General features: G+C 48.1%; 1 protein-coding gene across 4 annotated transcripts in view; it reads left to right on the plus strand.

The window, feature by feature from the left end:
* Nucleotides 1-27,505, plus strand: part of TRAPPC13 (trafficking protein particle complex subunit 13) — a 398,706-nt gene that overhangs the window by 214,004 nt on the left and 157,197 nt on the right. For all 4 annotated transcript variants that reach the window (XM_085631781.1, XM_085631789.1, XM_085631799.1 and 1 more), the window contains exon 5: nucleotides 12,179-12,306. In XM_085631781.1, coding sequence (XP_085487907.1) covers nucleotides 12,179-12,306 — 128 coding nt within the window. The remainder of the gene's footprint in view (nucleotides 1-12,178; nucleotides 12,307-27,505) is intronic.

The following is a 27,505-nucleotide window of genomic DNA, read 5'->3' on the forward strand; positions in this document are numbered from 1 at the left end:
TTTCTTTCTCAGCCATAACATTTTGAGTGTTTTCCACATATATAGATCTTTATTGAGAGAGTCTTAATAGCAAACAAAGATGACCCTTGAATGGTGATTTGTATGCTTGGACGGGTAAATTTCCATTTTTCAAGTTTATCTTTTTATTCTAGACTTATTTTAGATTTAAAATTGTCTTTTTTTCTCCGTGTTTTTTAAAGGGAACATTTATTTTAAAGAATTACAAATCTGAAAAGTTGAACGTAGTAAGTAGCCTATGCAGAGATGTCCTAAATTAGTGTGCCTACGTTTAGAGTATCTTAAAATTAATTTAATATAGAAAATAGCTCAACAGTGGTGTTTAGGGAACCTCCCTCGCCTAGTGTGATGTGCTTCATCATTGTCTCTCTTCATTTAGTACTGGGAACACCTCTGTAAAATGTTCCCTGTTTAAAAGTACCTCATTGAATGTGTTAACCCACTGTATTCAAATGTACATTCAGTGAAAGTAACACATAATGGCCATAAAAAGAAATGGAAACGGCGTTAAAGCAGACCAAAACAATGTAATTTATGTTTGTCAAACACATGACTAAAATAACTAAAGGTGGTTGGTATCTGAATAGGAATTCTTCCTAGTCTATAATGCATCAACATGTTCCTATGCATCTTTTATTGGTCCTTGTGGGTCCGGTTTATTCAACATGGCTCTTTAATTTTAGGACACATAGATTTTTTAATTACAACAGATCAAGTCATCCCCCATAGTTATGTTTGCTGTAAATAGTAAGGAAATTGTGTATTGAAATAGACCGACACGGAGTAACTTGAGGGGAAGGAGTGGTCAAGATTTAAGAACAATTTACCTGAATTTGTACGTTCTCTGTATAAAAGGCTATCACAACAACTGTTGTGATGCTCTGTTCTCTGCCACCCATTTAAGCACACTTAAAACCAAACAGACCATTCTTGAGTATGTGTTATGTTCTTCCCATTCATTTAATGTTGTCCCTCTTTCACTTTTTGATAGCTTAACATGCTTGTATCTTTCCCTGTTGTTGAAGGAGTCCCATGGTCATCTTCAAATAGCAGTAAGAAAAGAAATTGAACTGTGCTTGCACGTGCATTGACTGTGTCTCTTTAGTAGCAAACCTGCTGCGCTGGGGAAAAAAACGAACTCTTGCCAATAAAGTAAAAGTGCATTGAATTTCACTCCCGCCAGAGGTTATCATACCTCAGATTTTTTTATCTCAATTTGTGTGAGAGGGAGCCCCTAATACTCTGGCTTTTAAAATTAAACCAGAGTTTCTTTCTTCAGAAAGGTGTACTTGTTTTTCTTTAGCTAATTTGTCATGAGGCACTGAGAAGACATCTTAACCAAGAAATTGTTGCAACACCAGAGTGTTCAGCATCTTCTATAAAAGGTGTCTTCAAAGCCTGTCAGACATACGCTAAGCTTGAGGTCCACATGGGTGACTCTAATAAGAGATGCATATACCTCCTGTATCCTAGCCATAAGCTCAAGCCCTGTAAACTATACAGGACTTTTTCTACCAGAAATGCTAAACCACCTAGAAGGCAGGCCGGTGAGAGAGATTGATTCAGAAAAACGAGAGCAAAGCTACCCCTTCATCAAAGGAAACATCTGCATAAAGCACTCAACTATCCCATAGACTCAGAAGTGAGAACATCAAGATCTTAAACATCACAAGAAAGTGCACTTTTCAGAAGATTTTCCTTCCTCCATTTCAAAAGCTGAAGAAAAAAAGCACTGAAGATCTCTATCAGGAACACAAAGTCCTTCTCTCGACAAAGAGCTATTTCCCTAAATGGATCATGTCTAAAATGCTGTAGATAAGACTGATGACGGCATTGCTGACAATATCTCCACCGTGTTAAAGACCCACTTGGCACGTTTTCTATTGAACTAGACTTCTCTCGTGACTTCTGTCATAAGGTGCTTGCTGACAAAGACTTGCATCTTGCCCACAACTTTGACAACACATCTATCTTTAATAGGCTGAAGCTTCTGGCCATAGACGAAACAGAGTCTGAAGCAGAAGGGCTTTGCAGGCGAGAGTATGGCCTAGTACAATTAAAGGTCGATTGCAACAATCGGGAGGGTCTCGACATCCAAGTGAACAAGGAAAGCCAGCCACAACTCCCCAAGGAAGTTCAAAGGCATTATTTGGTCCATCCCACTTATCAGCTGTGGTAAATACCACTAGCCATTCATGCTTTGAGTTCCTATTGATGTGGTGAGGATCTGCAACAATTGATGAAGCACTGCTTCTTCTACCACCTCAAGTCCTTTGCTAACAGACTACGCATACATAACCCCCTTTTACTCCACACCACCACTGCAACCAATAGAGCCACCAACAAATCCTCCTGCACCAATGGAAGTGGATATTATGGATGAACAGAATGATGAGGGTGAACTACAGGATGAACAGGACTCTAGGCATACAGGGGAACTGAATGATTATTTTGTACTGGAGATGGCCCCAACTAACCCACCATGTACAGATTAGCCACCAGATGATTTAACCAAAGTTGATTCCTCGATTGAGAGTGCCATGTTTTGAATATTCAATTGTGTCTAAGAGAACAGACTATTTTCTTTGATTTTTGTGATTCATTAAGGAAATTCATTTGATCAATTCTTATCAGTCACAGTGGCCAAGAAGTACTTAAATTGATTCAAACCTATCACAATCATAATTATCTCTCTTGGTCCACAGATGGACAAGCAATATAAGGCACCGTAATATCTCCCTCTGTCTCACAAGACACACCCAAGGCAGCCTTGGTGCTCTTGGATGCAGCGCAAAAATGCTCAAGGAACCCATATTTGCCATATCCAGGCCTACATAATCGGTAAGGCTGCTGGATAACTACGGCAAGCGTGCGTCATCAGTGGCTTCTAAACTCCATCGGAGTACAAATTCATCGGGCTTCCTTGGGCACTACAACAGGCACATGTAACCTGACATTGCATCTTCTGTAGATATGTAGCTTGAAGATTAAAAAAAAAAAAAAAAGTGAATCCCATTTTAAGAAAGGGAGATTAAGTTCATTGATGTTGCCAATATTTTATTTAGCCACATGGCTTGCGCAGCAATACTGTGACAAGAGTGCATGAAATGTACACCATTCACACCTGATGTCCACAGTCAAATCCTATGCCTTTCAGTCTCTCTTTAGAAGACAAGTCACCTTGGCATTCAACACAGTACAGCTGAAACAGCAACTCCAGTGGGGTCATTGAAGCTCCAAATACCCTTTCAACGAGCGGGTAGAAGTCGTCAAATTTCCTACTGGGGATATACACTGGTATAGATACCAGCCTTATCATCTACATCAGGCGCAGTCATTAGACAGCTGTGCTATCCACAGAAACCGCAGTAGTATTGAGCTCCCCTAGCAAATGCTCACCTCAAGCCTCTGGCAACTAGAAGAGGTGGGGTACAGTTATAGTTCCAGTTATCAGGTCAAAGACACTTGCTCTTCACTGGCATTGGTCATTATATTTGACCCTACAAACCGAGTTCCGCTAGGTGGCAGAATGTTTCTTTGGAAATGTTTGGAAATCCCATCAAGTCAGTGGGTCCTGGACTTCTTGAAAGTTTGCCATACCCTCAATGTACCCAACATTTGCCCATTATGCTACCATCCAGAGTCAAACTTCTGCACCTCTAAGTGCTGAAATATGAGATGGCATCCATGCAAAGGAAAGGAGTAACAGGTTGTCATCAAGGCACACAGAAATCTTAGATTTTACTCCAGGTTCTTACTGATGAAAAAGGAGAGGTTCAGAACCTAAATGTCTGTTAGAAAATTGTCTTTCCAGTTGGTGATCATGAATAAAGTTCTTCATCTTTTAGGTTTAAATCTATTTTTATTGTTACAGCTTGAGCTCAAAATAGTAAGCGTTTCTTTGATGCCAGAGTTAACCCCTCCAAAACATTAGTACAGAGTGTAACTTTACATTCAACAGGGAAATATCCCCAGAACCCTGCTCCCCCCGTTAACTTCCCCCCCACCCTTCCCTGGTACCAATCGCTGTGTAAAATTTAAAGTCGAGGGTTCTGTGTTTGAGTCGCTAATTAAGTGCCCTCCTTCTCTTTGCCTGGAGTTGGGTCAATGAATCTTAGTTGTCGCAGATACCGAAGGCAAGTCATCTCTCTAAATTCCTTATATAAAAGAGCTATAAAGGGTCTCCAAGTAGATCTAAATGTACCGCCCCTGCTGTAAGGGTGGGTTTCTCCATCCGTAGGATGCCCAAGAGGTTATGTAGCAATCCCAGGTGTCGGTATGGTGGTGGACCCCTAAAGCGAAATGATAGGTATAGCGCTGGGGGCTGCACACTAGACTATCTGGCGCCCCCTATGAGATGCTAGAGGATAAGTGAAGTTAGGAAGACCCAGCAGAGTGTACAATGGGAATCTAGGAAGTTGGGTTGAGAAGTGAGTATCCGTTTCATTGAGGACTGCATTCCAGAACAAGGATAACTTGGGGCAGTCCCAAAGAATGTGGGTGAGTGTGCCCTTCACCCCACACTGGCACCAGCAGTTGTCACTACAGGCTGGGTTCCCCCGGTGAAGCCTCACTGGAGTTAGGTGATTTTAATGGCTGTTTCTGTGCTTGATGTATTAGTGGCGGTGTATTTAGCTCAGTTGAAGATATCATGCCATTCTTTCTTGGAGAGTTGTCAACCAATTTCTGCTTCCCAACGCCTTTGGGCTGGAGATTTGTCTTCAGTTTATGTGGGTCGGAGGAGGGCATATAGTTCTGAGATGAGGCGCTTGTCTGACTGTTTGCTTAGGAGCCTCAATGATCGCTCCTCTTCTTGTAGGGCGTCAATGATCGCTCTGCTCCTCCTCACACTGAAGGATGCATTAGCCAGTGTCTGATTTGGCGGTATTGGAGCCGTTCGTCCTCTGGGATGGAATAGTCCTTCTTGAGTGTTTCGAATGGGATGGGGCCCTCTAGGTCAAAAAACAGGAAGAGTATTCTGGGTAAGGTGGTCATCTTTAAGGCTGCTACGCGGCCCAGCAGGGACAGCAGAAAGTGCCGCCATTAATCCAGTTTGGTGAGTATCTGTTTCATCAGCTCTTGGTAATTAAGGGTGTTCGTCCTTTCTAGAGTCGGGCCTAGGTGGACTCCCATATAGGGGATAGACTTGGTCACCTGCATATCGCATAGGACTGTTTCAAGCTCGGTTCCCCCTCCCTCGGCTGTGGGAGGGGGAACCGAGATATTGAGAGCCTGGGACTTGAGGAGGTTCATGCGCAACCCTGACCCTCCCCAAACTCTTCCATCTCTTGTAGAAAGTAATATAAGCTCTCACGGGGTTGTCCAGCATGACCATTACGTTGTCTGCATAAAGGCTAATCCGATGCTCTTCCCCGCCCAGGGGAATTCCCGTGATCTCTCACCTGCTGCGCAAAAGGCTCCATGTAAAGAGTGAAGACGAGGGGTGAGAGGTGGCAACCCTGCCATGTACCCCAACTTTATACGGAAGCCCTCTTTGAACCCTGCCCATTCACTTGCACCGATGCTAGTGAGGAGCCGTAGCCGCTAGGAACCCAGGATCTAAATCTTTCCCCTAGCCCAAAGTGCTATAGCGTCGCTTCTGGGAAAGGCAAGTTGACCCGTTCAAAGGCCTTCTCTGCGTCAACCGAGAGCAGCATGCTAGAACCCTTCCTATGTTTTTTAAATTTATTTATTTATTTTTATTTAATGAGATTTTACATAGCGCGAACATTACCCGAAGGTGTCAGAGCGCTTTACAAAATAACCAGTTGTGTTACATAAGGACTTTGGATTACATGAGTTACATAAGAGATATAAACAGGGAAAAAATTGCAAATGTACAAGTGGAGCGAAAAGAGGGAAAAATGGCAAATGTACAAGATGTAAAGTCACTCAAGGAAGGGATACAAACTATAAAATCACATAGGAATGGTAGCAAGTACAAAGGTCTAATACATATACTAGTGGTTAGAGTTATATATACAAGTGGAGTGAAAGGAGGGAAAATCTGCAAATGTACAAGTTGTAAAGTCACTCAAGGAAGAGATACAAACAGATAAACTCTAAAATCACATAGGAATGTTAGTAAGTACAAAGGTCAACTGCATATACTAGTGGTTAGAGATAAATATATATACAAATTGCAAATTCACTCAGGATTACATTTTAACAGTGATTAAGCTTGGACAATTATATATTACATATTTACAGAGCAGGAAATGCTTGCCATCGTTCAGCCAGGTGTTCAGGGGGCAGGGGAAGGATGAGGGGGAGAACAGAAAGAAAGGGAAAGGAAGGCAGATAAGGACAGGAAAGTGAGAGTGAAACAAAATGGGAGCGGGACCAAAGATATTAACAAGATCGACAACGAGGAGTAGGTCCGTGGCACAGGAGAGACGATAGAAAGGTCGCCCGGCTGGGACAGAGGAAGAGGTCAAAGATCACTAAGATGGTGGATCAGGGACAGGGGAGTCCAAGAAGAAAGTCACAAAACGGCGGTGAGCATAAGAGTCCAAGTCAGAAAGTCAAGGGAGCAAATTCCAAAAATACCAAGAGCAAATTTCGCGGAGGTTAACTAGAGGGGGAAATGAGCAAGAGAGTTGGGGGGGGGGGGGGGGGGAAGGAGTCTGTTTCAAAGTCATAGCCGTACTGTCCATGAGCAAAAGTTCAGGACATGCCTGAAGAGCAGTCCGTTACCTTTTTCAATGTGTAGGAGCCTTTTGGTATTGTCCGCACGTTGTCTCTGCGGCACAAATCCCGCATAAAGGGATTGAGGCGGGCTGCTAGGATTCCCGTAAACAATTTCACGTCCATTTCCAGGAGTGAGATAGGGCGATAGTTATCGCACAAGCGTCTATCCTTCCAAGGTTTGGGGTAACGACTATGTGAAAGCCGTGTGAGAACTGGGGCTAACTCAGAGCAGAAGGCTTTATAGAAGCTCGAAAAGAAGCCATCTGGTCCCAGCAATTTCAAAGATTTCTGCCTGGAGATAGCTGAGCGCCGAGACACCTCCGGGTATTTGTGCGCTATAAAAATCGCCAAAAACATAAACAAAACAGATGACCTCTGATTCGGATTGGGTCATTCAGGGAAGGTCGCCTGTGCATCCGTCAAGCAGGTCTTAGCCGCAGTGCGGAGATAGCACAACAGGACCTCCGGTGGAATAGACTGCTCAGAGTACAAAGTCGGGTACATTTCTCTAAAGTAGGCCTCTAACTGAGAATCATCTTCTATCAGATCTCCTCCTCCAAATAAGAGGGATCCCACTCTAGTGGATTGCCTCTGGGCTTGAAGCTTAGTAGCAAGGAACCTGCCGCACATATTAGTATTCACATAGAAGAAATGTTTTAGACGCAGGAGAGTATTCAGCCCTGTCTAGGTCGATACTCACCAGTCGCTTCGGTGTGGACTCCATCTGGTGCCAAATCCTGGGGGCCCGGATGCGGTGATGAATGTGTTCTAGATCCCAGACCTGCTTCTGGAGCTCTGCCTGCTTAACCTTTCATTGGCGTTTTTCGGCCTTTGAGAGAGCTATAAGCTCCCCCCCCCCCCCACCCCTCCTAATTACTACCTTTAGGGCATCCCAAAGAGTGGATGCTGGTCGATGTAGTCACCAATGGCTTTCTTGATCTGTCTAACCACCGTCCGCTTTTGTAATAATGTTTCCCGGAGCCTCTATGGTCGACGCACGTCTCTGTTGAGGGTTACGGAGCTCAAGTCTGGGCGCTGAGTGATCATAAAGGGATCTTGTTCAGTACCGAGCGGCGTAAGTGCTGAATCATGGTCCCTAGAAAGTAATCTAAGCGAGCATATGATTTCTGGGCATGCGAGAAAAATGTGTAGTCACGGGTATGGGGAAGGGATGTCCTCCAGAGGTCTTTCAGCCCCACTTCCCCCATCGAAGCCAAACCCTAGACGGACAGTGCCCCAGCTCCTCTCTCCTTAAGGGCTGATTGATCCAAGTTATTATTAAATACTATATTAAGGTCACTCCCCACCAAGACTAACCGGTCTAGGGATATGACGGCCTCTCCTAATGCTGTGCAGATTAAGTGTTTCTGTCCCTCATAAGCTGTGTACTGGGAGCCTAGGATGAGTGTCTGAATGCCCAATCAGTTTGAGTAGTTTAGGGCCAATCGATCCCTGAAATTTACGAGAAAATAGGATCCCAACCCCAATGGTCTTGCGTCCTGTGGAAGAGAAAAATTGATGTGGGAACGCTTTGGAATTAAGCTTATGAAAATCTCTCGGGAGGAGTTGGTTCTCCTGTAGAAGACAGATATCTGCCCCAGTGTGCTCTAGGTACAAGAGGACAGCCCTCCGCTTAACTGGGTTGTTGAGCTCCTTTACGTTTAGGGAGACTAGCTTCAGATAATCACCTGACATTGTCGTATGTGTGTGCGGTCCTATTGATGGCACTCTCCCGGTCCCCCTGACTCGCGGGTTGTAATATTGTGTGAGGTGGACCCTTTAGGAGTGAGAGCTTTTGCAAGTGGAACACTAACTCCCCAGACCCCAAAACCCACAAAAGAGCTATAGATTGGTACATATCAAACAAAAACAGTTAAACAAGAACAAAGTCTCAGGAAGGGGCGGGACGTTCTGGACAACCCAAGACATTCCGGGAGAAAAACAGAAAACTAGGTCTATGGTGGCCATCGCTTTCCTGGGGGTCCCCCCACTCTTGCCCCAGGGTAGCGTCTGTCATGCACCCATGCGGTGGTTGAAGTGCAGTTCCAATTTCTCAGGCAGCGTTTCCCTGTGCCAAATCTCCTGTGAGGCTCTCCAGCACAGCCCTCCTCTCCATGGCCACTGAAGCAGGGTCCGGTCTCGAATGGACTCTGCCCTCGAAGTTCTGTCTCCATCGGGACCATCGACTGGCCCTGGTTCCTGATCCCACCACAGTCTCACGGGTCCCTTCCGGTGACTCAAGCTGGAGAAGTTCACAGGCCGCCTTGAGGGAGCCTATTTGATGGGTTTTCCCTTCCCAGGAGAAGACCAAGCGAAAGGGGCGGACCCACTAGTGTGCAGCGTTGCGTTCTCGGAGAAAGGCAGTTAACAGGTGAAATTCTCTGTTTCTGCAGCGTGATCGCAGAGCAGTCCTGGAAAAGCTGAAGTGGGTGGCCGTGAAAATGTACAGGGTTGGCGCCTCTGGCCCTACGAAGAATACTTTCTTTCAAGGGGAAGTTATGTACACATGCCAGGATGTCCAGAGGGGCAGGTTTGCGGCCCTCCACCCAGTGGCTTACCGGTGCGAAGTGGTCTCTGCCGCTGGTGCCTTCGATGGCTGTGGCTTTTTGCCCTGGCGGTTGTCGCCCTGCGTGCTTCGCTGTCTGGGCTTACACCGCCCACAAGTACACGAGCTCCACAAAGGGCACCTCTCACATTTACCAACCTCTTCAGTCCTGTCGCTCTCTGGGAAAGGCAGTCGCCGCCGGGTCTTGCTGCTAGTTCGCACCGTCCACATGCTTCGCCGCCCGTGCTCAGGTGTCCCTGGGGAGTTCACGGGCTCCCCGGAAGGATTGGGGCATCAGGTCTTCCCACTGCTGTGTGCAGATGCTGTGGCAGTGTCAGGCTATAGCGGGCCTGGCGTGGAGGAGACCCGGATATGCGCAGCAGTCTCGCATTGATGCTGTTACCCTCTCTCTGCCTCTTACAGGCCCATGGGGTCTCCAATCGGCGTCCGTATGCCGGGGAAAACCAAGTCCGCCCCTCTTAACATCTTCCTCTCGTCAGGCAGACCAGTGGGTGCGAGCTACCCCATGCTATCCCCGCCGGGATCAGTCAGGCCCTTTGGCCCGCAGCCTGCCGCAGATGAGACTCCTCCACTCTCCCGTGGTTGCTGGGGTCCGCCGTCGCGCTCTTGGCAGATGCAGCCCTGCGCACTTAATTGTCGGAGTCTGTGGAGCTCAAAAGAACTCACGGGCTCTTGGAGGGCCGTGGGGCTTCAGATTTACCCCCTGGAGTGCATCTTTGCCACACCCGTTCTTCATCTTTTGGAGGTAGGTGAGTATATGATGTCACTCTGTCTACATGATTCATATTTTCATATACTAATACTACCCAGGCATCACAGATTCTTAGAATTTAAGGCGGCCAGTTGTAATTACTGATACAAAGTTACTTCCATTTGGCATAAAATCAGCTCTGAGTCTTTGTCAAATGTTTAGGTCCTGCAGCAGTGTTTTTTTCTGCGATGAAACGACCAACTTTTCCCTTATTTAGATATTTGTCTGATCAAATGGCCTACTTCTGGAGCAGCCAGTGCCTCCATGTTGGCATGTATAAAGCTATTCTAAGATTGGGTCTTAACCTCAATGCACAAAAATCCGATCCCATCTTGCTGCATCCCATTTCTAGGTGCAATACTGAATACAAAAGTGGTTAAATCCTATCCTTCGTTTGAGGTTCTCATTTTCATTCATTTAATTACATTGTGCCACCTTGAAATCTGTATGTTATGGGAAGAGATAGCCTTGCAATGGCTCCAGGTCACAGGGGGATTTGACACTACAATACGAAACATCTGCAAGAGTTGAGCACCCACTCCATATTAACATTCTGGACCTTAGGATTATGTGATGAGACCTGCATTCCTTCTTCCCAAGAGTCAAGAGCTCAACTATACTCCTCCGAACAGAGTATAGCCTCCATATTTTATGTAAACAAGCAGGGAAGAACAAAATCGCAAGCAGTGTCAATATAGGCCCAGTTCTTATGGAAGTTTGTATCCACCGCCAGATATTGTTGAAATCAGAACATGTGCCAGGATTCAACATTGAATTATTATTATTTTTTTTGACAAACACTCTGACAGAAGATGGCTGTGTGCCACAGGTGGACACACAAAGAAATGGTATTGAACAGGAGTTCTGAGTGTGAGGGAAACCCCAGCTAGACCTAGTCATTTCTCATACCAACAAAATATGGCCATTCTACACAAAAAGAACTCTCAAGATTATGGAAAATAAATTTTCAGTAGCATCGTCTGGGACCTTTGCTTATATCCGTCCACTGCTTTTCCTGTACGTCATTTGATATTATTAGATATTGCCTGCCCTTGGCAGTATTTAGTACATGGACCTTCTTTTCTATGTGGGGCTCAGCCTCAGTCCCTGATGGTTCAATATCATCTGCTGCAGAACATTGCCAACCATCTCAGCACAACCACAGCCAGTTTCCACATAACACTAAAGACTTCAACTATACTAGCTGAATGTATTCCTAGGCAGAAGGGTTCATCTTCTTCCTGTAGTAACACCAAGACTCCACTTTGTTGATGTACGTTGTGCTTAAAGTCATAAATGAATACATTCTATTAACCCATATCCATTCCCATGTTCTACAAGTTTAAGCTATGAGTGGAGAATATGTTTGAGGGAGGATTAGGACAAGCCATGCGGCTTGGAGGAATGGTGATAGAGTTTAACTCTCACTTCTTAACTGAGATACTGGGTAGCCTCCTTTACAGCATCAAGGTTACAGGCATAGGTCAAAATTAAGTCTTTCATTTTCTTACTTTATGAATACATTTGTGTCTCTGACATCCACCAAAAAAGACATCTTACCTACTCTCCTGTCCCATCCACACAAAAGCAAATCCTTGCATTCAAAAACTTCCATATCTTGCTGTGAAAGTGTGTTTAACTTTAGATTTGCATTCTATGGTATGATCTTGAAAGATCCTCAAAATTCATTACACTTCAAGGTATCTATTATATGCTTACAAACCTTGCATACATTGTGTAGCTTTGAAAAAACCACGGTGTATAGCCACAGGGCAAATAATATATTGACACTGTAGCTAGAATACTTATAAGAACTGAAATTGTACAGTTCAGGGACTTCCGTCATCTTGATAACTTTGAAAGGAACAAATAAAGCACACTAAATATATGCAAATGAAAAGTAAAATGCCTTTTGTTTTTAAATTATCTACTGCATTTAATTGGTTAAGCAAAAAAGCAATGAAAACAAATATGAAACCCCTTTGCGCCCATCTGAAATTATTTTAATGTGACAATTTGAAAATTAAATGGAATCTGAATTTGTATGGACTGCTATGGATTCTGAATCTATGACCACAAATGCTAAAGGTTTAAGATTTTCTTTTGCTATGTTGAAAACATTGAATGTTTAAAATTGTTTAATCCCTGAAAAGGCCGATCTTCAGACCAGCTCTCAGCGTTTAAACCTGTCTGCGTCCACATCTGCAGTCGCAGAGCTCTCGCCCGATAGCTGTATAGATGATGTTATCCACCATGAAGTGAAGGAGATTGGGACACACATGTAAGTGGCAGTAACAACAACTGAAATTCAGTAAAGTATATTTTTTGTAGTTTTTGTGTAAGACATGAATGAACTTGGCTAATAGCGACACCAATGCTTTTTTATTGACATTTTCAAAAAAGAAAACGACAACACATACTAGAAACTCCATAAAGTACCCAGCTCACCCTACCAGTTACCATTATTCCCATTCATTTCCAGCTCCCTCTGGAGTAGAACATTCGTGGATAAGTGGGTAGACTGTACATATGCCGTACATGTCTTACATTCAGGCAACCTGTAATGTCCTCTGTAACCTTGGATATGTGGCCTCACTGCATTCAATTGAGAAGTGTTCTAGGAGCAGGAACCTTAGATCTGAGAATAGTCATTTGTTGTCTCAAAGGTCATGCTTTTCGATCCCCAAAATTAACTGAAAGTTATGGAATAACTCTTGGATAAGATGTAGGATTTCTACCATATAGTTAGTTTCTAGTTGGCAGTTAACAGTGATATATCAGTGATGCAGCCTTCCTCCACTGCTTAGTTGTATTAAGTATTATTTTAAAAATACAACACAAACACGTCAGGGAAGTACTCCAATCTAACAAGAGCTTAATGCAAAAATACCAAGCAGCGCAGCCAATAATCAAAATAAAATTGTCATTTCAAATGACAAGAGATCTCACGGGAAAATGGTCGGTTGAATGCTAAAATACATTAACTTGAGTACAGTTCATATTTGTTTTCTTTAGTTGAAAGCCTATCAAACCTAATCACATCCTGTCCACCACCTATTTTTAACGGTGGCATGTATGTGCTGAGAAGTCTAGTGCCACTAAAGCAAGATCATATTTGAACATTCTATACCCTGATCAAATTTGAACCACTATATTTATTACTCAGGAACATCTCTCACTCTTCTTTAGTTAATGAGGTACACAGCTGTTTCTTCCAGTCATCCTGAAATCAGCAGCAGTCTCTTCAGGTAGGATCTTATAGATTTTAGAAATCAGATGAGAATTGAATTTCTCAATTTTGTAAGGGATCGTGTGGCTGCTTCCCTAAAAGTTGAGTACATGACCCCAGTGCTCATTTGTAGTGGTACCATTTCTTCTCATTCAGCCCGCTATCTTTCCAAATCTGATCAAAGGATTGTATCACCCCCTTTTGAACATATTGGCTATTTTGACACATCTCATGTCCTGAGAATATCTGAATGCTTTTCTGTCCAAACAGGCACTAAACTCTAAATTGGCCAGAATTTGGGTGTATGTTAAGGGAAGTTTCGTAAGATTTCTTTTAATTCCAAACCGGTCCCAGACATGTAATGTTGACCTTGTTATAGGGGAGTGCATCATCTGGGTCAGTTTAGAGGCAATGGAGTCTCCCACATGGGAGCATGTACTGTAACAAAATTGTTGCTTCCTGGACCATACATTCTTTTTCGCTAAGAGATATTTTAGGTGGGACGCTTGATAATGCAGTATGTAATTTGGGAACCCTAAGCCCATTTTCTTAGGATATAGAAATTCAATTCTTGTGGGAATTGTCGATTTTCCTCCAGTGTTCTAAAAAATAAATCTGCAGATATCTGCTCAATTTGATCCAAGAATGTTTTACCTACATGTATCAGAAAGGTGTGGAGCAGGAACAATATCCTTGATAGGACAGATATTGTTACAGATACTTGGCACAACTACTACGTATCTTGTTTAGTTTGAAACTCTGGAAGTCTTTTCTGATCTTTCATTAGGCGAAGGAAGTTAGCTAAATATAGTTCGGGAACTGTTACTGGAAGGTACACTCCCAGATACTGAAGGGAGTGTAAGGTTCATTTGAACAGTGAATGCTCAGAAAGAAATCCCATCTCATGCCAGGATCTCCTCCCAGGTGAGCTTCATATGTAAAGCCTCACATTTGTGCATATTGATTATAAACTCCAGTGCCAATCCGAACTTCTGGAGTTCACCAAGCTGTAACAGCAAAGATTTACTTAGGTCTGTGAAGAGAGACCAGGCGATCATCTGCAAACAATGCTAATTTAAACTCATCCTTCCCTCCCCAATCTCACTCTTATGACCTCCCTTGTCTTCCCAAGCTTCTGTTGTAGTAGTTCTCAACAGGACGCAAACACAAGGGCAAGAGTGGCATCAGTGCCTGGTCCATCAGTTTTTATTAACCATAAGTGGATTCCTACTGTTCTAGGTGTTGAGACCCGAACCATGCACAATAACCATATTTAGGAAAGCTACCCTGAGGCCTGGAGTACCTCCCTAAGAAAGCTCCAGTTGAATGTATTGAATGGTTTCTTTGCATCTAATGATAACAGCATAGTCCCTTTACCCGGTTTTTAGTAATGCCCCATACATGCCTTTTATAAACAGAACATTCCTGGTCAGGATGGACCAGTTAAGTGTACTATGCTATTCAATCATAGTGTCAAAATCTTCATGAAGATTTTCATCTGTATTGGAATGAGGTAGGGTGGTTGGAGTCACATTTTTCTAGATCTTTGCTCTGTTTAAAAAGAACTCAGACTCTTGCCTCAATCATTGAGTGTGTTAGGAAAAAAGGGCTTTATAGCTTGATTAGGATATCCACTAGTCTTAGCTAGTGAACTTTATTGAAGGATAATGAGAGTCACCATCAGGTCCATATGATTTCCCCAATCTTTTGTTGTCTCGTCTGCAGAGAGTGGACTGTCCAAGAAATATTGTTGTTCCCTCTATATATTACTCAGTCCCACTCCCCTATTATTCTTGAAAGTTACCACCTCCGTGGCGTATAGTTGCTGGTAATAATGTTGAAATGCCTTTAACTTATTCAGTTCCTGTATTTCCCTAATGGAGTTATCATTGTTAACAGACACAGTAAAGGACTGAGTCAACATCATTTTTGATTCCTTCGTAATCTTTTTGATTAACCTTAGCTTAGGAACATTGTGAGTTATCAAATTTCCAGAGTCACATTTATCCACATAGGGCCAAAAAATGTTTTGGGGAATTTGTTTTTTGTTTTTTTATGCTGGGCCTGTAATCCTTCTTGCTCTTGCTAAAGATATCTGACAACGTCCTCCCAGTTCTTCTTCAACCTGGCAGCCTCTGCAATGCATGTGCCCATTATCCCAACCTTCAAGGAGTCTCATTTTGTAGGCATTATACATTCCTTGTTATTGCTAAATAGAAGATCTGAGAAAGGATAGCTTGAAAAAGCATTCATTGAAACACCAACCAGCACCTCTATGTAAATCAACCACTCCCCAACAGAAGATGAAAATCACTGGTCTGATTAAGTATACTATTAGATCTTGTGATACATCCTAGAGGTAGGTACAGTGTACCTAGTCTATGAGCATCATATCTTTTCTTGCATAGGGTTTGTGTACCACTGAAAAATGGGAAAACATCCTTACCCAGCAGTGTCTTAATCACCAAATGACTTGCAGCCCAACATCGGTTGGTCAGCTGTCCCAACTGTGTAGAGGAGCACCATACCCCAGTCTGTGCCCCGATTTATCCCTGCGCCATCCCCCCTACCACCATTCTCTCATATGACTAGGAAGCATGTAGATAATTGAAACGACTTTTGGATTGGGTGCTTCACAAAGGTTCCCAGCCCTGATTCGCGCATATACTGCTACCAATCAAACTGCACAGTAGCAGCCATGTCCCATCCTTAATGCAAGAAGTCTGCAGGAGGTGTGAATAGTATGACCACAACTTTGTTTTCCCCCAAAACATAATTTTATTGTTGACATCCAATATAATACAAGGGCCTCATATGGCACCCAGTGCAAATAGACATCGTAGCAAATACATGATTCAACCTTTCCAGCAATAATAAAGGAATGGTTCCACAAAAAATATATTGAAAGAAAAGCTAAGAACATGGAAAGGAAAAGAAGAGAAAAAAAACAACTGTGCCAAAATGATTCTGCCATCCATAGTCAGATCGATAACCAGCACTACGTATATGCCAGCTAGCTAATATCATACTATTGGTTCTTCAACATCAGATGCGGGGGAGGTTAGGGGGGGAGGCTCCAGATATTATCCCCTAATAGTCAGCCCATCTTTTCCAAATTTTGTAGTGCTTACAAGGGCATCCCCTTGCCTCCAAGACCGGAAGTTCCAGGCCCATACAGAAATCTAGGCCCTTCTTCTACACCCCAAGCAACGGTGAAGATTAATCTTTCCAGGCCCGGGCAATGTCTCTCCCCAGTGTTAAGCCCAGAAATAGGAGATGACGCTTATACCTATTTCCACCTATGTCCTCCGTAATGTGTAATATAGCCAATCTCGGTGAGGAAGCAATGACCCATCCCAAGACCTCAGACTGGCATGTGAACACCCCCCTCCAGAACTTTGACAGCACTGGGCAGGCCCACACAGTATGCAAGAACGTGCCCTCTATAGATTTACAGCGCAAGCAGTGTGGAGATGCGATGAGTCCAGCACGCCGTACCCTGTGCTTAATGTAATAAGCTCTGTGCAGGTACTTAAACTGGATAAGGCGCAGGCGAGCCGCAATTGCTGCGCTTTGTGGAGACTCCAGAGCCTTCACCCATTCATCCTCATCCAGGGGGCCCAGATCCTGCTGCTATGCCTCTCTAGTTTTATGGAGTGTAGTGGGGGTGTTATTGATAAGTGTGCGGTAAATTTTTGTGATTTTGTGATTCTCTAGGTCTCCCATGAAAACCTTTGCCTCAATGGGATTAAATTCAGGAATCTGCGTTAAATGAGATATGGACCGGGCAAAGGCGTGTCGAAACTGGAGGTAGCGATAAAATTGTGTGCGGGGCATATCGTATTCTGCTTGTATGTCTGTGAAAGACTTAAGAGTACAGCCACGTACAAACTGCTCCCACCGTATCTATCCCAATGGCCTCCCAGCCCCGGAAGCCGGACAGGTGCATCAACTGTGGTAATTGTCCATTATTCCACAATGGAGTTTCCTTAGTGAGTCTCCCCCACTAGCCCATCTGTCGGAGCACGGCCTTCCAAATATTAAAAGTTATGACTGTAGCGGGTGGTAGCCCACGAAGCGGTGCCACTGAATAAAGAACCCTGTGGAGAGCATTGTCCCCCAGCAACCAGCACTCCACCGCATATGCCGGGTCCCCACGATCACCATACCACCAATCATTGAGGACAAGGAGATGGGAGGCCATATAATATGCCTGATCATCCGGGGTGGCCACTCCGCCTGAGTAGGTTGATTGGAAGCAGGTCCTCAAAGCCACCAGCGACGCATGCCCCCCTGCCCTCCCCCCCCCCCCTCCCACCTCCCACAAGAACCGGGCGAGGACAGCATTCAATTGGCGAAACCATGTAGGTTTTATCGGATAGGGATTATTCTGTAGCTGATAAAGGAGACACGGCAGAGAGATCATTTTAAAGATGGCGGATCTACCAAAAAGGGATAGAGGTAGGTGAGACCATACTCGTGTCTGGTCTCCCACCTGTGTCCATTGGGGTGCGAGGATCCTATTCCATGCTAGGGCCCGAGACAAAGACTGATGCACTCCCAAGTACTTAAAGCTGTCCGGGACCATGACCACCTTCCGCAACCAGTCGCCCAGCTGATCTCCACCCCGCAGTGACCACAAAAAGGATTTTCCCTGGTTCATATAGAGACTGGAGGTTTCGCCGAAGATCTGCATGATACGGAGAAGACGCAGGCCAGTCCGGTTGAGATCAGTGATAAAAAACAGTACATCATCCGCATAAAGTGCTATGCGGTCGGAAATGCCTGGCGCCCACTCGAAGCCGCGCAATTGCGTGTCTATCCATACCCAAGCCGCAAGCGGCTCCATAGCTAGAGCAAAAAGATAAGGGGAGAGTGGGCAGCCCTGGCTCGTCCCCCGCCCAACCGGAAAGCTTTTAGAGACCGGGTCAGCCACGTCGACTGAGACGGTTATGTCCGTATAAAGCAGGCGGATAAAGCTAAGCAACCGGGGGCCGATGTTAAGGCGAGCTAGCAAGGCAAAGAGATAAGTTCAACTAAGGGAGTCAAGGGCCTTATTCATGTTGGCCAAAAGAAGCGCGGCAGGGGTGTCCAGTTTATCCACTGCGGCGATGGCATTATGGGCACCCCTAATATTATGTTGTGTAGCGTGGTTGGGCATAAATCCTGCCTGATACGGATGAATGAGCTCCGTGATATAAGGGACTAGACAGTTGGCAAGTACCTTGGCCACAAGCTTAGCTTCCACATTGAGTAGGGAGACTGGACGATAGGACAGGAATTGTCCAGTGGACGGCCCGGCTTCAAGAACACCAGGATCTCAGCATGCCGCCAATCTGGCGGAAGGCTACCATGGTCCCAGGAAGCCTCCGTGGCCGTCAGGTAGGGTATTAAAAGTTGCAGGTGACATTTTTGAAAGAACTCGCAAGGGTAACCGTTCAGGCCCTGGCGCCTTGCCCTCTCGCATATCCAATAGTGCAGATAGAAGTTCATCTACCTACAGGGGAGCGTCCAACGAGCGTCCAACGCCTCTCGTGCTGTGTCTGACAAAACGCGGGGAGGATAGTCATCAATAAACTTCTGTATAAGGATAGCAGGTAATACTTCATGGGGGGCATATAGGTACGTGAAGAACGAGGCAAAGCTGTCGGCAATGGCGGCCGGGTCTGTAAGCGCGGTCCCATCAGGGCCACATATATTCGGGAGTATCTGGGGCCGGAGCGTCTGCTGACACAATCCGTGCAACAGAGCGCTAGATTTGTCCCCCCACTGGTAAATCCGGCTACGTGTGGAGAGCCAATAAGAGTCGTGCCTCGTTGAGAAGCTCGCTGGCGTATGTCTGTTGCACTGTCAGCAATTGTTTGCATGCAGCCTGTCCCCCTGCGTCCCTACTGGAATGCTCCAAATCAAGGAGCTGAACCTCAGTTCTGAGCAGCTTGTTGCGTCGCTGTCTGCATAGGGCAGTGTGGAAGGCAATATGCTCCTTTGAGGATGGGCTTCATAGCCTTCCACAGGGTGGCCGGCGACTCCACTGTATCTGTGTTGAGTAGCAGATAATCCGTTAAAGATGCATGCATACGTGCCCTATATTTCTCGTCCCGTAATAACCATGGCGACAGACACCACCGAAATCTGGAACGCTTGGGGTCTAAGGAGAGTAGAATGGCCGGGTGAATGATCGGATAGCCCCCTGGTAAGAAGTGCGGCCTCGACCAGCCTGTGGGTGGGTGTCGCCGAAAGGAAGAAGTAATCTAAACGGAAAAGGAGTCATGTACTCTAGAGAAGTAAGTGTAGGCATGTGTGTCCGGGTGTATAGTCCTCCATGAGTCCACCCATCCCAATCCCTGGACTAGTGGGAATGGTTTGGAATCTGGGATCTCTGCAACTCGGGCCGTGGCGTGCCATCTATCCTGCGACATGGACATAACATCATTCCAGTCCCCCCCCGCCTCCAACTACAGTTAATACCGATGGAGGGTCGGTCCATAGCGTTGTCAGCTTCTCAACTAGGGAACACACGAGAGGGGAGGGGCATAAACACTACCTAGAACAATGGGCTCCCCATAGAGCGTCCCATATATCACAATGAATCTATTCTGTGGATCCGGCTATGTGCGGCTATGAATGAATGGGACACTGCGATTTATGAGTATTGCGACACCCAGGGAACCTCTAGTGAAACCAGCATAGTACGTGTGTGCAAAACCAAACCTTCCCAAACAAGGTGCCTTAGTGCCCGCCAAGTGGGTCTCCTGCAGAAAGAGAACACCCGCCCTGTGCCGCTTGGCATGGCGCAGCATGGCACCCCGTTTAATTTTATCCAGTAGAACATTAAAATTCCAGCTAAGGATTCGGAACGCTCTACTCCCGACCCCGGCTACATCTTGTGACATAGACAGTAGTGACATATATTAAAGCAGCTGATAAGGTGGATGACATTGACAAGTTCAAAGTACACAGAACGAAAGACTTGGTGGCAATAACAAAGAACATCAAACAAAAAAGAAAACCCTTCCCCTCCCCCACCCACCCACACCCAATACTTCTAGAACAATAGAAATATTTGTCGTAGTGAGCATCGTACCACCACCCCAACGGGGGCAAGGCACGGTCCCATACCAACGGTTCCCTATAAAACTATCCCCATGGAAATGTTAAGTTCTCAGATGCTGAGAGGAGAGGGGAGGGGAGAAGACCTCACGTAGGCCCATGTTTAGTTCCATCAGCATAATAAACAAATCAAAGTTCTTAGACCCCAATACTGGTATTGCATAAACAAAAGAGCGATATAAAATAGGGAAGAGAGTTAGATTTCACCGGCCAGTCCTGTCCGTATAAGGACGTGTCCCACAGACTTCAATCTCCACAGTGCGCCGGCCAAGAGTCACGTAGACCCCCATCACCCCGGGAGCCGGAGGCACCTTGGGACTTCGAGCGACGCCTTGTGTGATCTTCGGTTTATTTTCCCTTTAGTCTTAGGAAGCTGCTGCGTGGCCTCACCAGAAGACGACTCCGAATCGATGCGTGGCGGAGTATGCGGCTTGAGCTTCTGTCGTTCATCCGTCCAGGCAAAAACCTCCTCAGGAGTGTCAAAGAAAATAGTACGTGAATCATATATTACTCTCAGCCGGGACGGAAAGAGCAATGTATACTGGAGTTTAAAACCTCGCAGGCGGGCTTTAGCAGTCGTGAATGACTGCCGGCGTTGCTGCACCATTCGTTTATAGTCTGGAAAGATGGAAATGTGGTGGCAATGATGCTGGAGTCTGCCCGCCAATCTGGCCTGTGCGAGGACCGCATCATGGTTGTGGAAGTTGAGGAATCTAGCTATAATAGGCCGAGGCCTGGCCCCGGTGGGGGCTTTTGCATCAAAGCATGGTGCGCACGTTCAATGGTGAAGCGTTGAGATAGAGACGACTGGGGGATCCAGCTCCGTATCCACGTGGTAAGGAATCGTTCCATATTATTATCTCCGCACCCCTCAGGAAAACTTACAAAAGGAAGAGTGTTCCTCCGGACCCTGCCTTCAGCATCAAACCCCCCGCCCCCCACCCCCTTAGTGTTGAATTCCAGAGAGGACACCTTCTTGTGAAGAGAGGCAACTGTATCTTCCGTAGTTGAGATCCGGGTTTCGGCCTCTGTTATCCTGTCAACCGCCCTGCGGAGGTCCTGACTGATCAGCATCATGTCCGACCCCACTGCCCCAATCTTAGCCTCAAGCGCGTCTTGGGATTGTGTTATTGCCACCATCAGTGCAGCGTTATCCGGACCAGCAGGGCCCTGACTGATTGGATCCGCCGAGTGCACCCCAGTGACAGCATAGCGATTGAGCATGCTTTGTTTGGTGCTTGGCAGCTTGTCGCGAGTCATGTTGAGCGGCAACAGATATACCTTCGAAAGCCAGTAGACTTTTGCAGGAGTCAATTAGAGGCACGCCCGCACCTCAGCAACAGTCGTACTGGCGAAAGCATCCCGGGGGGGGGGGTAAAAGATGTAGATGGCTTCCCCACTGCCGGTCGTCAGGCCGAGCCAGGCAGAGAGGAAGGCGTGGAGTCAACCTGCACACAAGCCACACCAAGACCTAGCCCGGCCACTTCCGCACGCAGGCGACTCCGCACCCCCTTAATGGGTGCCTCTGCCAGGCTATGTGTTCTTTGCGCAGCGTAACGCGGTGGTGGGGACGTTCCACAATGATCGCAGTGAAGGTGAGATGAGCTTTGGCGTGCTCTGGCAGCAGTCCGCACACACACCCCATCTGATCCAGTGCACCAGAACCGGGATACACCACCTCCACGCCAGCCGTCTGGAAAACAGGGGAGGATCCCCGAAGGACTCAATGAAGCCCGCAGATGGTGGAATTGGGAGGCCCAGGTAGGATCATAGTACTTGTAATGGGCCAGCCAGAAACCCTGAGATGAAACCAGGACGGGGTGGGGGGTGTTAGCCACGCACTAACCCGAGGAGATTCCTTCAGCACCAGCAGGTCGTCGCGCCGCACAGGCCCGAGTCGCAGCAATCTCCGGCAGCCAGGCTCGATATCAATAATCTCCACGCCTGCCTGCAATGGCATCCTCCGGCAACAATTCAGCATGGCCGCGGTGCTGCCCGGATCTATGCGAGCACCGTCCGTAGCCAAGGGGGGAACAGGTATTGTAGAGAGCCACCCGGACTCTCTCCAACAATGTTACATGCATCCCTACACCCCTCGGGGCGGGCTCGCCCCGAGGGGATAAATAAACATGGGCGGGACCGCACGTGGTCTTCCGGCCCAGAGCATTAAGTGGTGTCCGTGTGTACTTTGCTGCGATCATCCCCGGCAACTGCGACACAGGCCCTGCCGCGCTACACTGGCGACGAGGCCGGTCACACCCTCGCGTGCATATCTGCCTGCCCTGCGAGTCATCGGAGCGTGCGGAGCCCACCCGCGATGCTGATGCTCCAGCCGCGTACCTGAAGTGACGGAGGATCGCGGAGCCCACCCGCGTGCTGCCTTCTGCCGACTGCTCTGCCTGCCAGCGTGACGCCCGCCCACGCGCGTCACTTGACATCGGGAGCGTGTTCGGGCCGGCGGCGTTTCAGTGCGCCACACATCGGGTGAGTGGCTGGCCGGGAGCGCTGCATCCGTGTTCCGTGTGGTGGAGGTCTTCCCCTGATCTGGAGTCCACGTGGTTGCTCTGCCTCAGCTGGCTCCCGTCTGACTCGGCGAACCTCCAGGAGGGGGCCTTAGCAGGGCTGTCCTGCCTGCCTGCCTGCCTGCCTGCAAAGCAAGAGTGAGTGGGGAAAAGCAGAACCTTTGGCATGAATAAACATTTCAAGAAGGACGTTTAAAAGGAAAAGGGAGGAGGTTTACCCTGCACAAACAAGCATTGGCAAAACCCAGAAAAAAAAAAAAGATTAAATACATATTACACAGAGAACCCGCATAATGAGCACCGTACCCGCCGCAGGCACAAGCGCCTCGCAAGCTGGTGTGCACAATCCAGGCGCCGGCAACAACTCAACACCACCTATGGTCACCCACACCGCGGTCGCACCGCTGCCACCTTTCAGTGAGACCTCGGATCCCGCCACTGCTGCGCCAAGGTGGAAAGCATGGGTAGGGAGATTGAATCATTATTTCAAAGGGACTCGTGAAACGGATGGGACAGTCAAGCGATCCTTACTTATCTATTATGGAGGGGCTGAGATTTATTACCTGTTGGACACGCTTCCCAACACCGGAAACGATGACGACTATGATGCGGCAGTCGCTGCACAAAACAGAACTTCGACCCACAGCTCAACCCCGACTTCGAGAAATTCAAGTTCCGGAGGGCGTGGCAGACCGACACAGAATCGGTTGACATGTTTTACGCGCGGCTGCGCCGGCTGGCCAGCACTTGCCCCTTCACTGACCAAAGAGAAGAAATAAGAGATCAAATCATCTTAGGCTGTCGTTCCAAGCTCCTACGGAAATTGATCCTCCGACAGCCAGGGACCTGGTACTCGCACGCTCTCATGAGTTGTCGGACGCCCGGGCGGAAGAGATGGAAGCGGCCCTACACACCCCCGTGGCCACGGGGTCAGGGTTCAAGACCCTGCCCATCAAGGAAGAAAAGGTGGAAGCAATTCAAAGGCGTCCCGCTACACCTCGCCAGGCGTCCAAACCCGCACCGGGAGGGTCGTGCGGGTACTGCAGCGAAGATAACCCGGCAACGGCAGTCTGTGGGGCGAAAGGGAAAGTGTGCTCCCGCTGCGGAAGGATGAATCACTATGCGAGGGTATGCCGTGGCGGGCGAATCAGACAGCCGTTGTCAAGACCCAGGTTCGGGCCACAGCAAGTTCGCCAGGTCTCGCAAGCTGACCCGCCGTCAAGCCTAGAGCACCAGCCCCAAGTGCGAACCCCGGTGTACAAGGACGAAGACGACGATGTGTTCGTGGTATCCTACGTCAGCCGGACAGGCTCCAGGCGACGGCCGCCACCCATGTGCTCAGTCTCAGTCGGAGGCACAGAGGTACAAGCCCTCATCAACACAGGGGCATCGGTCAATGTGATGGACTCTGATCAGTATGACCGCCTGTCGCCACGACCACCCTTGACGCCATCCAAGGCGTGGATATACACGTATGGAGGAACGGACCCTCTTCCACTCCGTGGCGTCATCAGCGCTACCATCGCGAGCGGGGTTACTCGACGGAGACGCAGTTCCACGTCACGGAAGGCAAGAAAGGGACCCTGCTCAGCTGTCACACGGCAGAGGACTTGGGCCTTGTGTTGTTTGCAAACCAGGTCCACGAATCACATGCCGATGACATATTGAAGGGGTTCCCAACGCTCTTCACCGGTCTGGGGAAACTCAAGGGCAAGAAATTCAAGTTGCATATCGACCAGTCAGTACGACCAGTAGACCTCAGGCATCGGAGAGTGCCGTTCAACCTACGCCCTCAAGTGGAAGAGGAGCTGCGAAAGCTCGAAGAGCTTGATGTCATTGAAAAAGTATCTGGCCCCACCCCCTGGGTGTCCCCGCTGGTCGTGGCACCCAAGCCCAAGCAACCAGGGGCCATCCGACTCTGTGTGGACATGCGGCTGCCCAACACAGCAGTGAAGAGGGAGCGGCACATCACCCCCACGATGGATGACATCGTGGCGGACCTCAACGGGGCGAAATGGTTCTCGAAGCTGGACCTAAATGCCGGATACCACTAGTTGGAGCTAGACCCTGGGAGCCGATACATCACCACCATTTCGACTCATGTTGGCCTCCGGAGGTATAAAAGTCTCAGTTTCCGCGTCTCTTCAGCCGCGGAGGTCTTCCAAAACGCGATCCGCGAAACCCTGTCCGGGTTGCAAGGCGTGATTAACCTCAGCGACGACATTCTGGTATTCTCCCACACGCTTGAGGAACATCACTCCCACCTCCGGGCCACGCTCAAGAGGCTGACGGAATGTGGACTGACGCTACACAAAGCCAAGTGCTCCTTCTATCAAGACAGCGTGGACTTCTTTGGGTACACGTTCACTCGTGAAGGTCTCCTGGTAGACCCGAAGAAGGCCGAGGCCATCGGAGCCGCAAACACGCCTCAGAACCCCACCGAAGTGAGGAGTTTTCTTGGGATGGCCACTTACTGCGGACGATTTATCCCCAATCTCGCAGCCATGTCCGAGCCGCTACGCGCCACGATAACAAGTGGGAGTGGACACCCGCAGCCAACAAGGCGTTCCAAGATATCAAAGCGGGACTCCTAGACAAAACGATCATGGTGTATTTCCACCCCCGGAGGAAGACGGAACTGGTCGTGGACACCAGCCCGGTGGGCCTCGCCGCTGTCCTCCTGCAGGAGCAGAGTCTCGAAGTATGGAAACCGGTCGCGTATGCCAGCAAGGCTCTCACTGACACCGAGGCGAGGTATGCCCAGATTGAAAGAGAAGCGCTGGCTATCAACTGGGCCTGCCAGCACTTCCATCTGTACCTGTGCGGACAGGACTTCACCGTCATAACGGACCACAAGCCGCTGCTCCCGCTGTTTGCCGGGCTAACGAGGCTGGTGCCGCCGAGGATCGACGGTGGGCGGTGCAGCTACAGGCCTACAATTTTAAGGTAATCTATCGCCCTGGGGCCCACAATCCTACCGACTATCTGTCCCGTCACCCGGAGTCAGCACGGCCATCCACATCCTCTGAGGACACCTGCAGCACGGAAGCATTTGTCAGGATGGTGTCGCAAGGGGCTTGTCCCAAGGCCATGACGTTGGAGGAAATAGATCAGGCCTTGCGAGATGACCCCACACACTCTCGTGTTCACAGGGCATTGGACAACGAGGGATGGGCCCATTTCATGGATGGTGCCCGCGCCCTGCGTCAAGAAGTCAGTCACGCTCGCCAACAACTGTGGCACATCCGGAGCGAACTTAGTGTGGGAGAAGGAGTGATCCTGAGGGGACGCCTCATCGTGGTCCCTGACAACCTACAGAAAAGAATCCTTGCGCTGGTGCACGTAGGCCACCAGGGGATGGCCAAAACAAAAGCCAGGCTTCGCGACAAGGTCTGGTTCCCAGCGATGGACTCCAAAGTAGAGGAAATGGTTCGACAATGCCACGCCTGCACCATTACCGGAGGGGACCCTGCACCAGCCCCAGTAATTACCGAAGAGGCAAGTGAGACGCCGTGGACACATCTCAGCATGGACTTTGGGAGTTTTCCGGATGGTCGGCACATGCTAGTTGTGGTCGACTCCTTCTCGAAGTTCCCTGTCATTGAAGTGGTAGCGTCAACGGCGTTTCATCACGTCAAGAGGGTTCTCGACCGAGTGTTTGCAACCATGGGGCTGGCGGAAGAGGTCAAGTCGGACAATGGTCCCCCCTTCCAAGGGCGGCAGTTTCAGGAATACCTTGCCAATCTAGCGGTCCGACACCGGAAAATCACCCCGCTATGGCCTCAAGCAAATGGGGAGGTGGAACAACTAATGAGAACACTCAATCGAGCGCTGCGCATTGCTGTGGAGAATAGAGAGAATCCGGAAGCAGCTCTGGATCGGTTTCTCGGTGCGTATCGCCAAACTCCACACAGCACCACCAAATGTGCTCCGGCACACCTCATGTTCAAGAGAGCCCCACGGGACAGCATCCTGTCAGGTCCAGGGTGGGTACCTGCCGAGAGAGACGGGGCGGCTGTTCAAGCGAGAAGAGAAGCAACGAATCGGAAGGCCAGTGAGTCCCGAAGGGCCCGAGATCCACAGATACGAGTCAGAGATCGGCACCCTGGGTTGAAGTTCCGAACCCCCTATGAGCCCGAGGTATGGACTGTGGTAGAGGTTCGAGGGACCATGGTCACGGCAACACGAGGCCAACAGGCCATCACAAGGAATGTATCGAGTTTCAAGTCAGTCTCCGAAGTGGGCACGGATTGGGAAGAGTCCAGGCCCCAAGGCTCACCTCCAGGTCGTGGTTCCCTGGTGCCTCTCAGTGAAAGGGTCTCCTCCCCGGCGTCTGGTCCGCAGACCGATCAAGATGTCGATGACCCCGCAAGGCCAACCAGCCAGGACCCTGTTGCTGATACATCACGGAGTACCCCGCTGGGCAGCTCCCCGGAATCTCGCGTCCGAAGCCAGAGGTATGGCCTCTGACCGAACCCAGTCCCAAGTAAGAGACTGAATGACTTTGTATATACTTCCCCATAGTGGGACGAACTCGATGACTCTGAACTAAAAGAAAGGAGGGATGTAGAGAGCCACCCGGACTCTCTCCAACAATGTTACAATGTTACATGCATCCC

The sequence above is a fragment of the Triturus cristatus genome, chromosome 2_1 (genome assembly GCF_964204655.1).
Source record: "Triturus cristatus chromosome 2_1, aTriCri1.1, whole genome shotgun sequence".
Classification (NCBI taxonomy): domain Eukaryota; kingdom Metazoa; phylum Chordata; class Amphibia; order Caudata; family Salamandridae; genus Triturus; species Triturus cristatus.